The 15,185-nt window shown below is 44.9% G+C and overlaps 1 protein-coding gene across 2 annotated transcripts in view; it reads left to right on the top strand.

The window, feature by feature from the left end:
• The first annotated feature begins 181 nt into the window (after window positions 1-181).
• The window catches only part of hs2st1a (heparan sulfate 2-O-sulfotransferase 1a), a 37,834-nt gene continuing 22,830 nt past the window's right edge, over window positions 182-15,185 (top strand). For both annotated transcript variants that reach the window (XM_083659305.1, XM_083659306.1), the window contains exon 1: window positions 182-632. In XM_083659305.1, the coding sequence (XP_083515431.1) occupies window positions 509-632 (124 nt within the window). In that variant the 5' untranslated portion in view covers window positions 182-508. The remainder of the gene's footprint in view (window positions 633-15,185) is intronic.

Here is a 15,185-nt window from a genome sequence, read left to right as displayed (position 1 = left end):
TTTGCTAAAAAACCGTCCAATCCCGTTTCAACAGACAGTAGCTGTCGACGAATGAAAAGCCTCATCTTTATGGTGGACTGTTGATACATCCAATGGCCTGTCTGCTACTAATAAGTTCTCCGCGGTGTGGTGGTGGTGGTGGTGAACAGTACACAGTGATGGGACAGCGCTACATGGGGGACACAAGCGACAGACAGCGGCTGGTCCTACTCTTTTGCATGGACTATTCAGCACAAAGAGAAAGCTCTGGAGCTTCGTTGCGTTCGCCTCTAGGGAATTGGCTTCATCACTATGACATAATGGAACAGATTGCATTGAAGTAACCAGTGGATTTGGACGGTGGGAGATATCAACACCAAGAGAGAAGAGAGAGAGAGAGAGGGCCATGCACAGACACTCTTTTGTAACCACCGACGTCGCGCTGTAGTGTGTGTGTTATATGCGTGTGTGTGCGTGTTTTCAGTGTTTTCCCTGAACATGGAATGACCCAGTCCGTCGGGATTGTTTGATGGGGCTGCTTCGAGTCATGATGCCGCCCAAGTTTCAGCTTCTGGCGCTGCTGGCGTTCGCCGTGGCCATGTTCTTCCTGGAGAACCAGATCCAGAAGCTGGAGGAGTCCCGGGGAAAGCTGGGTGAGCTGCTGGGGGGCTGCGGTCCCACACCACACACCACTCCACTCCACTGCCCACCACACTACAACACAGCCCACTCCATTCTGCACGAAACCAGGAGAAACCATAGCGTGTGTGAGAGGTGTCTGTCTTTGTGGCTGAATGAGTCATGTTGGGCTGCTTTGGCATCACAGCACCACCATTGTGCAGCCAGTCAGTGCATTCAGCTCAATATAGGAGATGCTTTGAAACTCATCCACCACACGCAAGATGCCATCATGCTTCATCATCGTAATGGTTCAGACCAGTGGATCTCAACGTGGGGTCCAGGGACCACCAGGGGGTCCTTGAGGGGGTTTCATGGGCTCCCCAGCAAATTGACGAATTTTTAAATTTCACTTTTTTAATTTACATGATAATGTAAAAGAATGACTGTATTAACTGTTATTGCTGTACCTACAATACAGACAGTCATGGAATTCTGGACAAAATCAAATCTCTTCAGATTTGTGTCTGAGAGAGACACATTATCATCAAATGGTGGTCCCTTGCCACAATGTGGACTAAATTGGTGGTCCTTGATATAGGGGTCCTTGATATGAAAAAGGTCTCACTGGTTCAGACTTCAGGATGCTGATCTGGGAGCAGTGGTAGGGTAGCCGTTTGCATGGCCATGGTGTGACTAATGATCCTGAACCTGCTAGTATTCGTAGAAATGTACTGACCGTGCCCTCGGATAGTGGCAGCCTCTCGTGCTGTACGTGGGTGGTTCAGCCTGGTCAGCGGACTGGCTGCTGTACGTGGGTGGTTCAGCCTGGTCAGCGGACTGGCTGCTGTACGTGGGTGGTTCAGCCTGGTCAGCGGACTGGCTGAGTGTGAGATGGAGGAGATGCCTGCTGGAGACCTAATCCAGCAACCCTGGTTGGGCCAGAGGAAGCTCAGCATCAAAGTGTGACGTTGTGTATTATTTACATGCAGTTAGGATGGGAGATTAAAAATCGATGTGCCGAATAAGAAGAAATGGTGGAAATTGGTGAGATATGAAATCAGCCAGAGGTTCGTGGACTGGAAAATGCAGTGACTGTTTATAGCTATTCTCTTACAATTGAATAAAAAAAAATGGGAATGATTTGGTTCAACAACATCATTTCTCAGTAATATGTAGTATATATAGGCTCCTGCATGGGGACGCCACCCCTGCTGAAAGTCCTCCCTTGCCTGTCCCAAACTCTGTCCTTTTTCATGAAGACGTGGCCTGCCCTGTGCTCACATCTCATTGCCAGCTCCCAACAGGGGCTCACTCACTCCCAACAAAGATCTGGGACATTGCAGGATTATCTCTCCGGTGCCTCCAACGTGGGGATTTTCTTTTCTCTTTTTATATAAGGAACAGCAGAGTGTACCTTAGGGGTTCACACCACACACACACCGCCTCGGGTGCCGTGTGTGAGCCACCGTCAAAACTGTAGGATGAGGGAGAGAGCAGCCAGCTACATTTAAGTTGTTATGTATTTTAAAGTTTTGCTCCTAGCCTAGGTAGCTTTGTGATGTGCAATTTGAATTTAAGGGGTTTTTAAGGTAAAAACCCCCCTATTATATATATAATACAAATTAATCCACTGACCCAGGGGCCTGTAGGAAGGTCATTCATGCTTTTTATGCGTTTGAGTTACATTACTAATGAGACTGCATTGGGGAATCTCAATCTGAATTGAATGATTAACACTTAGCTTAATTGGATTAGGTCCCCGGGCAGCCCGGTGAGTTTTGACATGTTAGTCCTATCAAGAGTCCTAGGCGGGTAGGTGCTTATATCAGCCTGTGACTGCTGTTAAAAAAAACGTTATACATTACACTGAGTCAAAATCAAAACTCTCCTGGGGTGCGCACACACACACACACACACACACACACACGACACGCACACACACACACTCGCTCGATGCAGAAGCCGAACCTGAGAGCCCCTGACTATCCACCACCAGGAGAATCTGTTGACTTGGCAAAAGTGCTCTGATGGATGGCTGGACCCAGCAGACGTCTGTATACTGGAGCCCTGAATTATGTGCTGCATAGCCAGATAGTTGTGACTGAGGCTCTCGCAGGCCGAGGTCTGAGGCCCGGTACTGACAGCGCGCTCAGATTACCAGGTAGCCTACCTGCTGCAGTGTGACAGCGTGCTCAGATTACCAGCCAGGTAGCCTACCTGCTGCAGTGTGACAGCGCGCTCAGATTACCAGGTAGCCTACCTGCTGCAGTGTGACAGCCCGCTCAGATTACCAGGTAGCCTACCTGCTGCAGTGTGACAGCCCGCTCAGATTACCAGCCAGGTAGCCTACCTGCTGCAGTGTGACAGCGCGCTCAGATTACCAGGTAGCCTACCTGCTGCAGTGTGACAGGCCGCTCAGATTACCAGCCAGGTAGCCTACCTGCTGCAGGTCCATCTGCGCAGCGTGACAGCAGTGTAACAACATGGGCTGGTGTCTGGTGTCATCAGTACCAGGGTTGGTGCTCAATTCATGAATTAACTCATCTTGGGGAAAAAACTACATGAAACAGAAATGGAATTGAATATAATAAAAAAAAAAATCTTTCTTACCACATAACTGTGATTACATAGTGTTCATATATGTGTGTAACACAATACTGAACATCATAAAATGTTCAAGGTTCCTTTCAGGTGGGATTTGATGCAGAACATGTCATATACATACATACATACTACATACCTACATACATACATACTGTACATACACATACATATACTGTACTGTGTACATTACGAGTGACTGTATTGGATTAGTTTAACTGTCTTTTATTTGTTTCATGTTTGATTCATAATGTTTATTGTTTAGCGAGTCAGGACAGCCTCTCTTACAAGTATCATTTCATTCATTTCTGTTTCCTTAGAGCTGCGTGACATTCCAGTTCCAATTCCAACTCCAGGAATTGAATTGGAATTGGCCATGCATGATGCACGGCATTCCCAATTCAAGTCATGAAAGGCCTCAAACCCTGGTCTGCACCCAAGCCCCAAATCCCCTCCTCCACGCTCACTCACGAGACAGACGTTTTTTAGATGAACCACTTATGTTACACACAGTTAACAGTTCTTCTAAATGGTGTTTTTACGAGTAACTTCACACGGGCCGGAGTGACCGCCTCTCTCCTCACAGTGGGTTGAATCATGTCAGCCATTAGCTGCCTCCCTCCCCGCAGGCCAGACAAGCTGTGTGATTTGCTTCTGAGCTAATCGTCGTCCCGACGTTCCAGAGAAGAAATCTCCTGCATTACAATCAGGATGCAGTTGTGCACCCCGCTGTTGGCCTAGTCCATTCTTCTGTGACCATATTTCTCTCTGGGTGCTAGTCTGCATCGCCACTGGCTGGCTCAAATGCAGCAGACAGGCTGCAGATGGATGGATGGATGGATTAGAAATGTTATCAGTTTAAGGGCTGCAACTAACGATTATTTTCATAATCGATTAATCCGTCGATTATTTTCTTGATTAATCGATTAGTTGTTTGGTCTATAAAATGTCAGAAAATGGTAGTAAACGGCGATCAGTGTTTCCCAAAAGCCCAAGATGACGCCCTCAAATGTCTTGTTTTGTCCACAACTCAAAAGATAATATCAGTTTACTGTCATGCAGGAGTAAAGAAACCAGAAAATATTCACATTTAAGAAGCTGGAATCAGAGAATTTCGACCTTTTCTCTTACAATTGTACTCAAAAAAATTAATCGATGATCAATTAATCGATTAATTTTCTGTCGATCGACTTAATCGATTCGTCGTTGCAGCTCTAATCAGTTTGTTTAATAAACGGCCACAATTCAAGGCCACTTTCCCCATCAGGCCTGCGGTCGACTCGCTCTCGTTTCAAGCAATTTCAGGCAGTTGCCACCGACACTGACCTTGAATTAGAATTCCACAACCAACACTTGATTATGAAGTGTGAAAGCGTCGCTGACTCCTGGTTAATAATGCCTCAATGATGTCAAGCAGGAGAGGATCGTCTGAATTGATTTCAGCACTCTGACTTCAATTCAACAGAGTGAGTGCATCTTCCCCCAAACCAATTAAGAAACTCAAAATGCAACAAACCCTTTTAAAACAATACTTAGTTGATTATAATGGTGATTGTGCACTCCTTCATGCTGGGAATCATGTAGACGTGTGCAGGGATTTAGTTGTGATAATAAATGATAGATTATACGACCGTGTCATCTTTGATATGCCGTATGTAGATTGAGTGAGTTGGGCTGGTGCTGCTGATTAGATTACTTTCAATCTGCAAAGCTGCCACTTTTGATTAGTAAATTAATGAAGTCAAAGTCAGATTAGAGGATGTGACATCATGTGGCGTGGTTAAGCTCAGCGCGGAGGACGATGATGCACTTCCTGCCCAGTGCGAGGTGGCGTTGCAAATGTTTTCACGTGGGTGCAGCACTGCGAGTTCACACACATTTTGATACCGGTTCTGAAACGCTACTTTTTCCTATTCCTTTCTTTGGCGTTGGAAGGCACATTCATTATGCAATCGAGTCAATCAGAATCAGTATTGTGGAACATTTGTCCTTGCCATATGTAAATAGCTTCAGAGACCACACTCGGTTGATTTCCCCAGGGGGGGCGGGGATGTCTATAAACACCAGCTTTGCAGAAGGGTTTCGGCACTTTTTGATGCTTTAAAATGAACGTCAATACCAAAAATCGGTATGGCACCAAATAGCTGTTGTTCTGCGTGATACCCCTTTTACGTAAGCGGTAGGCTAATGCCAGAGGAGAGCTATGGTATACCGAGAGAGCTGCGTAAATAGAAACGTGGCTTATAAAGCTGTCACCTCATGGCCCGTGTAACTGGAGCATATGGCCTCTCACCTCTCTGCCCCTGCAGGCCATGTGAGTGACTACATGTCACGCAGCGGGAGGGAACCACTCAACCATCTCGCTCTCACGATATTGTAGACGTCCTGTTTTCCAGCTAGCCAGTGTGCTCTGTCTGGCTAATTAAAGAAATGACTAACGACGTGATATTTAGTTACAGACACAAGCCACTCTGTAGTAAACCCTGCAGGGCTGAGAGAGAGAGAGAGAAGAGAAGAGAGGAGAAGAGGAGCTGTTGTTGAATGCAGAGAGGAAGGCCGGATGCATGCGCTCATTGTGAATCTGTGTTTTGGAGAGCTGACGCAAGAATGTCTTTCAAGCCTTCGTTTGTTGCCGCATGCAGCCCTGAATCTGCCTGGGATTGTAATGCCAGCAGGCGCTCTGTGCTCCGCGCGCCGCGCCGCAGAGGGATCTGCGCGACGGCCAGGAATTTGCTCTTGAAAGGACATTGGTCAGGCGGGCATGACTCGTCCAACACATGGACTTTGACTGGATGACTGGAGACCCCTCGAGCTGCTGAGACAGACATGCATGCTGTGGCCAGTGTTGGGGGGTAACTCATTACAAAAGTAACACATTACATGTAATATACTACTTTTAGCAGTAACTCAATAGGATTCCAGTGATATTATACCAGTTACTTTGTCAAGTAACACAAGTTACAAATTGAGTTACTTTAAAAAGAAAATCAAAGCACATATTTAAATAAAGATACAATCATTTCCTAATCAAATTGTGTGTTTTTATCCAAATAACCACTACAGATGACAATAACAAAGGAAAAGGATGACATTTCGAATTTTGGACGGTTTACACTGACTCCAAGACGGTTGAAATTATTTTTCGGGATGGTTCCCGGGGCGGCAATGTCATTCTGCTACTGCTGTAATAACAGCGAAAGTAATGCAAAAGTAGTGTAATAAATAACCAGTTACTCTACACAGACTGCAATATTGCAAAGTAACAGATTACTTTCAAATGAAAGTAACTAGTAATATGTAGTATATTACATTTTGAAAGTAACTTGCCCAACACTGGCTGTGGCCCACACGCCCCTGTGCTGCAAACTGAGTGCCTGTGAAATTACATTTTAATGCTGCATCTAAACATCTACCTGGTTCAGCATTCACTTTTCACCTCCACGTTCATCACAAGTGCAGCAGAACTAGTATAGAATAGGACTTGGTTTCTAGGACTGTCTACATTGAGTGTAGACAGTGTAGACATACTGTGTGTAGACTCTGCACAGTGTGTCTATAGGAGCTAATTGGTGACAGGCCAGCAGCAGTTGACTTGACGTAGACTCTTGTTTCTTCTGCACAGTCTCAGCCTCCTCGTCTCGGGGCGACCTCCAGCGTTTCTTCTTGTTGTTCTTCTTCTCTGCACTTTATGTGTTGACACGCCGCTCACATTCCCTCTGAACTCTCCTCTTGACACCCCTCCTCGCGTCGCATCTCTGTTTTTAGCCTCCCTGTGAGGGGGTATGAGTCATGTGCTGTCTCAGTCTGCTGGCTGGCATGCACCCCCACCCCCTCCCCTGTGAGCAGCCTGTAGCGTCTTGAACGCCCCCCCCCCCCTCCCTGGACTCGCTCCGTCACCCTGGACCTGCTCCGTCACTCAGCGCGCGCTGGACCCGCTCCGTCACCCGGCGCCGCTCCACAACATGCCATTTGAGCGGCTAATGGAGGGGAGCCCACCATGGAGCTGAACGCAGGTGTGGTGAATGGATTGTAGCGAGAGGCGGATGGTTAGGGGGTGGGGGGGGGGGTTGTTTTGATTGGGCCGTGTGTTTGTGCCCCCCCCCCCCCCCCCCCCTCTCTCTCTCTCTCGCTCTCTCTGTCTGTCTCTCTCTCTCTGTCTGACAGAGAAGGTGTTGCTGCAAAGTGGCGCGCGGCGGCAGCTGGGGTAGCGCGCGCGGCGTTTAGCTACTGCAGCGAGATGACAGACGGGCTAATCAGGGTGTTATGGACGCTTTCACACCCCGGGTGTAATTGGAGCGCGTGCTGGGAGAACCCCTGTTCCCTCACCACCACTCTCCCCCTCAGCCTCCCCTCAAACCCCCCCTTCCCCCCCCTCCGGTTCTCCCTCTTTCACACACACACCTTCTCACTCTCTCACTCCCCCCTCCATCTTCATGTCTTGTCACTTGTGGGCACTGGGCAGAGGCGGCGAATCACTAAACCCAACGCATGGGTAAAGTCCAGCCAGGCAGCATCTCATATAGTTAGTTAGTTAGTTTATTTCGATCAGAAAGAAAAGAATATTCACAGAATAGAAAAAAAACAGAAAAACAAATCAAAAGATACATAAGGCTGACCGAAAGGGTTTTAGGGCTGAAGCTAGCTAGCTTATTAAATGCCCTTACCCTTATTCCTTTACGTTATATGTAAAGATATGCAGTACATATGCATACACATGGATACATACATGCATTGATTTACACACACAAATAGCACTAATTATTCATACATGCCTATACACACATAGGCTACCTACCAGATATACATATAATTACACATACATAGCTAATACCAAACATACTACAGGAAATACAAGTGACCCATAAGTCCTGATTATGTACCATCACGTCTATACTTCTCCAGAATAATGTTTCTATACTTTTTTTTGAATTGCACAAGATTTTTACTTTCTTTGATCTCGTCAGGTAATTTATTCCACAGTTTCACACCACAGACAGATACGCACATGCTCTTCAGAGTGCTATGAACAATTGGTTGTTTGAAATTCAATCTCCCTCTCAGCTCATAACCACCTTCTCTATCACTGAACTGTTTTTGTATATTACCAGGAAGTAAATTATGTCGCGCTTTATACAGAGTTTGGGCGGTTTTGAACTCCACCAGATCCCAAAACTTCAGCGTCTTTGATTTATGAAACAGTACATTTGTGTGCTCATGATAACCTACCTTATTCACTATCCTTATTGCTCTCTTTTGCATGTTGCATATTGTCTTTAAGTTGCTTCTATAGGTGTTTCCCCATACTTCAACACAATAATTCAAGTATGGTAAGAAGAGTGTACAGTACAGTGTTTGCAATGATTTGATGTTCAAAAAGTGCCTTGTTTTGCATAGAATCCCCACAGTGCTTGCTAACTTGGACCTGATATATCTGATATGTGGTTTCCAGCTAAAGTTGTGGTCGATTATTACTCCTAAAAATGTGTTCTCATGTACTCTTTCTAGTTTAACACTGTCAATCATTAGTTCTACGGGAGTATTCAGATGTTTATTGGTTTTGCCAAAGATCATAAATTTAGTTTTTTTTGTGTTTAATGATAGTTTATTTGCATCGAACCACAACTTTAGCTTCCCCAATTCAACTGTGACAGCCTCTAACAGCTGCTGAAGATTTTCACCTACACAGAATATATTTGTGTCATCAGCAAAAATTACATATTTCAATATTTTTGAAACATTGCATATATCATTAATGTACAGTATAAACAGTTTTGGTCCTAAAATCGACCCTTGTGGTACACCGCAAGTAATTTCTAAGGGAGAAGATGTTGTAATGCCCACCTGCACAAACTGTTTTCTGTTTTCAATGTAACTTTTTAGCCAATTTAGCCCCACCCCTCTGATCCCATACCTCTCTAGTTTTTGTATTAGAATATCATGATTTATTGTGTCAAACGCTTTCTTCAGATCAATGAAAACACCCACTGCATATTTCTTATTGTCAATTGTACTTGTTAACTCTTCCACTAAATCCGTTAGAGCCATGGCAGTTGACCTGTTTGTTCTAAAGCCATACTGACTGTCTGTAAGCAATTCATATTTTTCAATGAAGCTGTCCAACCGTGCAACAAAGAGTTTCTCCAGAATTTTAGAAAACTGGGAGAGTAATGAGATTGGTCTATAGTTAGTAAAAATATTTTTTTCTCCTGCTTTGTATACTGGTGTCACTTTGGCAGTTTTCATTTTGCTAGGAAAGCAGCCCAAGTTGAATGACAGATTACTGATGTATGTTAAGGGGTCTACGATAGTATCAATTACTTGCTTTATTAAGGTCATGTCGAGACCATTCCAGTCCGTAGATGTTTTATTCTTAAATTTATTGACCACATCAATTATTTCATTTCTATTTGTCTCTCTCAAAAAGATGGTGGCTGGATTCCTCTCTCCATGGAACTTTTCAACACCTCCCCCTTGTGGAGGGTTTATTTCCATCGCCAGTCGGGGCCCCACATTTACAAAGAAGTTATTGAAGCCGTCCACCAAATCCTTTTTATTAGTGATTGTTTTACCATTTTCTATAAAATAGTCTGGGAAGTAGGAGCTAGTTTTTTTATTTCTAATAATTGAATTTAATATATTCCATGTACCCCTAATATTATCTTTGTTATTTTCTAACACTCTATTATAATAATCCTTCTTACATTTTCTAAGGATATCAGTTAATTTGTTTTTATATAATTTATATTTAGTTTCTTTTTCTCTAGTTCTGTGTTTTATAAATTCCTTGTACAAGGTGTTCTTTTTTTTACAGGCATTTAGTAGTCCCTTTGTGATCCATGGTTTATCAGGGCTTTTAGACAGCTTCTATCATAAATGGTCAAGAACGTTTCCAAGAAAGAGTCATAAGCAGGATCAACATCCACTGCTTCATATACTTTTCTCCAGTCCTGTCTCAGCAGTTCAGATCTCAATACTTCAAGGGTATTCTCCGTTCTTATTCTCCTCTGTCTTACTACATTTTCCTTTTTAAGCCTTTTATATTCACAATCATAAATAACAAACACTGGCAGATGGTCACTTATATCATTTATTAGTAGTCCACTGGTCATATTGTCTTCCAGGTTATTAGTAAATACATTATCTATTATTGTAGCTGATTGGGATGTTATTCTACTGGGTTTAGTAATGATCGGATATAGGCCCATACTATACATTGCAGCAGTAAATTCATCAATCAATGGTAGATTATTTGGGTTTAATAGATTTATGTTATAGTCACCACAAATAAAAGTGACCTTCTGCTCAATGTTTGTAAACATACTTTCCATTACTTCCTTGAAAGTTTCTACACTAGTGTTGGGAGCTCTATAAACACAGCTGACAATGATATTTTTCTTTTTTTCCATGATAATCTCTATTGAAATACATTCACACACATCATTAATGGCAGCGGTCATGCGGTTAATGATCTTATACTTTAGTCTTTTATCTATATACAAAGCTGCCCCACCTCCCTTTTTATTGGCTCTGTTAATGAAGTTTAATTCATACCCTTCTAGTTCAAAAACCACCCCTTTCTCCAGGCTCAGCCAGGTTTCTGAGATGGCTATTACACTAAAAGGTGTGCTGAATTGTCCTATATAATCTTTTATTTTTTGAAAATTTGCATATAAGCTTCTGCTGTTAAAGTGTATGATCGATACTCCATGTTCTAAATCAAATTTATTTTTAAATTGGTCATCAGTGTAGTAATTGCAATTTATCCCACTATTAAAGATCTATCTAAGATTAAAGACTATCCCACTATTAAAGAAAGTCTATTAAAGACTGGCACCAAAATGTCCACACCTGCAGCTTGGAGGGAACATTTTGTCTTGAATGCTCCCCTGATCCCCCGAATGTGACTTTTATTTCTGATAATGGTTTTGAAAAGAATCAGTCAGTTTTTGCTTGATCTATGCGCTCGAATAAATTTACTACGAAGAACAAATGTAGACGTGCTTAGGCTAAGGTGTGACGAAAACAAGTGTCAGTTTCCTCAGTTTTCCTCAACCATATCATCGTCCAACGCGATGTTTCACTGAATCAGTGAATAATCATATATGCCAATTTGGTAGACATCACCCGACCCTAATACAGTGGAATCCACTTACACTGATCATGGTTATAATAGTGATCAACCGCTGATCTTGATCAAAAAGGTGGGTCCCGAATCATTCCTATTACACATGCTGTTTGAATAATTTGCTTTTATCGTGATCAATACTCCGCTTACAGTGATCATTTCAATAAGAGGAGTCCGCTGTAATAATAACTCATAATGATATTACTCTCATCCAGCTCCTTCTGGATCAATAGCTGTAAACAACTTCTTTATTTGCATGCCGAGGCCTCCTTTTTCATATTCCGACGCACCCACCCCCCCTGACGACGTTCACTAAGACTGTTGGACGGCCGCCCGAAACGGGAATATCTGCTGCTGGCTTTAGAAGTAATATAAGGTGTTATGAGAGGAGGAGAGAGAGAGAGAGAGAGAGAGAGAGAGAGAGAGAGAGAGAGAGAGAGAGAGAGAGAGAGAGAGGAAATTAAAGATAATTTAATTTCCATTGCGACAGAGAGATATTATTGAAAGCCTCTGCATGGCTGCTGAAAATCATAAGCCCCTCCTACACAACACAACACAAGTGCAGATTTTTACCACCAGTTTCATCACAGCCCGTGCTGCAGCTTTAGTTGTGGATTTGTCTTTAAGCTGCCTTTTATCCTGTTTTTCTCTCTGTAACACATCCAACACAGAGTGACACACCGCCTCCTCCTGGACCAAGCTGCTGCTGCTGCTGCTACTACACTTTTCTACTCATGTCCTCGTCAGACCTCTCCACCTCTACTCTCTCTCTCTCTCTCCATCTGCTGCTCTCTCTCCCTCTGCTGCCCTCTCTCTCCACCTCTCTCTCTGCTGCTCTCTCTCTCTCCATCTGCTGCTCTCTCTCCCTCTGCTGCCCTCTCTCTCCACCTCTCTCTCTGCTGCTCTCTCTCCATCTGCTGCCCTCTGCTGCTCTCTCTCCCTCTGCTGCCCTCTCTCTCCACCTCTCTCTCTGCTGCTCTCTCTCCCTCTGCTGCTCTCTCTCTCCACCTCTCTCTCTGCTGCTCTCTCTCCCTCTGCTGCTCTCTCTCTCCACCTCTCTCTCTGCTGCTCTCTCTCCATCTGCTGCTCTCTCTCCATCTGCTGCCCTCTCTCTCCACCTCTCTCTCTGCTGCTCTCTCTCTCCATCTGCTGCTCTCTCTCCATCTGCTGCCCTCTCTCTCCACCTCTCTCTCTGCTGCTCTCTCTCCCTCTGCTGCCCTCTCTCTCCACCTCTCTCTCTGCTGCTCTCTCTCTCCCTCCACCTCTCCATCTGTTGCTGCTCTCTCTAACTCTCCACCTCTCCCTCTCTGCTGCTCTCTCTCCCTCTCCACCTCTCTCCATCTCCACCTCTCTCTCTCCCTCTGCTGCTCTCTCCACCTCTCTCTCTCTGCTGCTCTCTCTCTCCCTCTCCACCTCTCCCTCTCTGCTGCTCTCTCTCCCTCTCCACCTCTCTCCATCTCCACCTCTCTCTCTCCCTCCGCTGCTCTCTCCACCTCTCTCTCTCTGCTGCTCTCTCTCTCCCTCTCCACCTCTCTCTCTCCCTCTGCTGCTCTCTCCACCTCTCTCTCTCTGCTGCTCTCTCTCTCCCTCTCCACCTCTCTCTCTCTCTCCATCTGCTGCTGCTCTCTCTCTCCCTCTCCACCTCTCTCTCTCTGCTGCTCTCTCCCCTTCTCCACCTCACTCTCTCTCCCTCTGCTGCTCTCTCTCTCCCTCTCCACCTCTCTCTCCCTCTGCTGCTCTCTCTCTCTTCCTACCTCGCTCTGCCCTTCTTTCTTTCTGCTGGTCTCGCTCTCTCTCTCTCTCTTTGTTTTTTCTTTATGTATCCGTGTGTCTGTCACATAATTTCATATACCTTATTGGTATGAACGGTGTGAACAACAACACTGACAAAGTGTCTAATTACAACTTAGAGTCAATCAGAAGGAATACAAATAAATAAATAAACACCAATCAACAGTAAGGGTTTCTACGTGTGGGTGTTGCAGTACCTTGTTAGTGTCTCGAAGTATCTGGTTGCTGCTGCATCCAGCTCCCAAACACACTCTCTCTCTCTCTCTTTCTCTCCCCATACACTTGGCATAAGATGGTTTGTCAAAATTATCGATAACTATCGATAGTAAACATTTGAAACCGATAGTCGGATACAATAGAGTACTTATTTGTAGCCGTTCGATACCCCCAGTGCTTTCTCTTATGAAAAATCAAACTGAAACATACTACCGATTTCCCCCTCCCTATCACTGATGGGTATCTGTTGCTTCAGCAAGCTCAAAGTGTTCTGATAGGCTGATGACTAGAGCAGGGCTAATCTGCTGTGTAAAGTTTTTAATGAGTTTTTATCAGGCCTGGATGATGGAGAAGCGTGCGTCTGTCCGTCCATCTGTCTCCGCTTATTTTTATGCCTCTTGATGTGTTGTCAACATGTCATTATTCCTCCTGTCACGTCACGTCACGTCACGTCACGTGGTACAGTATGGAAAATGGTTTCTAATATCGTGATCTTTTTCATGCTTTTCAGTCAGTGATGCTACACATTATCATGCAGTTTGATTGATGTGTTTTTTCCTCAGACCAGTTGTGTGTTATTATGCGTGCCTCTTCCCTCTTCCTCCTACCCATCGCAGCGATCTGCTGGTGAGAGCACAGCACAGCAGCCCGTGCTAGCAGATAGATAGCCTAGAGAGATAGATGCTAAATATAATGAGATGAAAGAACTAAGAGATGAAAGATTCAAAGATATAAGCCAAAACTGGAGAGATCAAATGATAGCAGCAACTAGTATAGTTGATTGACAGTATAACGATGTAGCCGCGGCGGCGCTGTAGCATGTTCCTGCGTGTAGATCTCTCTGTGGCGTTAACCTGTCTCTCCCACTCATCAGTAAACCTATATATACGCTGTCATCTGCTTTGCCTAATAGAGTGTGGACTTTTCCCTGGACGCCTATATATGCATTATTAATTATGCTACGGGGGCCGAGAGACGGAGAGAGCGACAGAGAGAAAGTGAAAATCAGATATCTGGGTTGTAGCTTGCAACCAGATCTGCATTGTTATGCAAACTGTGTTTTTCTTGTTCTATCAGGATGTGAGGGGCAGGGCCATGCATGCATACTTTACAGCAAAACTGAAGACTTGGACGTCCGTGTGCATTAAGTAGTCTGTTTCTTTCTGTTGCAGTGGCTAGGGAACTCTGAGCATTTCATTTCAGTCAGTTCATTTCCTCCCACTTTATGAAAAACACATCTGACTCTTATGGCGAGGCGATGTTACGATATTAAGGCCATTGCTTCGGGCCAGTGGTTTTCAACCCTGGTCTTCAGGGGGGCGTCTGGGTAGTGTCGAGTTAAAAGCACTCACCGCCTACCACTGCGGAGACCGGCGGTTTGATTCCCAGGACCAGTAATTCCGGCTTGTTCAGACGTCCCTACAGACACAATTGGCCGTGTCTGCTGCCAGTGGGGAAGCCGATGGGGGTTTGTGTCCTGGTCGCTGCTGCACTACTAGTGCCTCTTGTTGTTGGTCGGGGGTGCCTGTTCGGGGGGAGGGGAACTTGGGGGGGGGGGGGGGGGGTAGCGTGATGTGATCCTTCCACGCAATACGACTACCGTCCTGCCGGTGAAACTCCTGGCTGGCAGGTGAAAAGATGCGGTTCCAGATCGGCAGAGGAGGTGGAGCAACGACCAGGACAGCAGGGGGAATTGTACAGTACAAGTACAATTGGGGAGAAAATGGGAGAAAAATCTATCTGAAAGAAAAAAGATTAAAAAAATCCTGCTCCTTAGGAACCGGAGTCGTGCTGCTTTTCCATCACGCCAGCCAATGAATTGCATTGACCTGCATCACAGGTCAGTCAGGCT

The sequence above is a fragment of the Poromitra crassiceps genome (assembly GCF_964638095.1).
Source record: "Poromitra crassiceps genome assembly, chromosome: 23".
Taxonomy (NCBI): Eukaryota; Metazoa; Chordata; class Actinopteri; order Beryciformes; family Melamphaidae; genus Poromitra; species Poromitra crassiceps.
The sequence above is the reverse complement of the archived record's forward strand: the minus strand, read 5'-3'. Positions and strand labels throughout refer to the sequence as shown.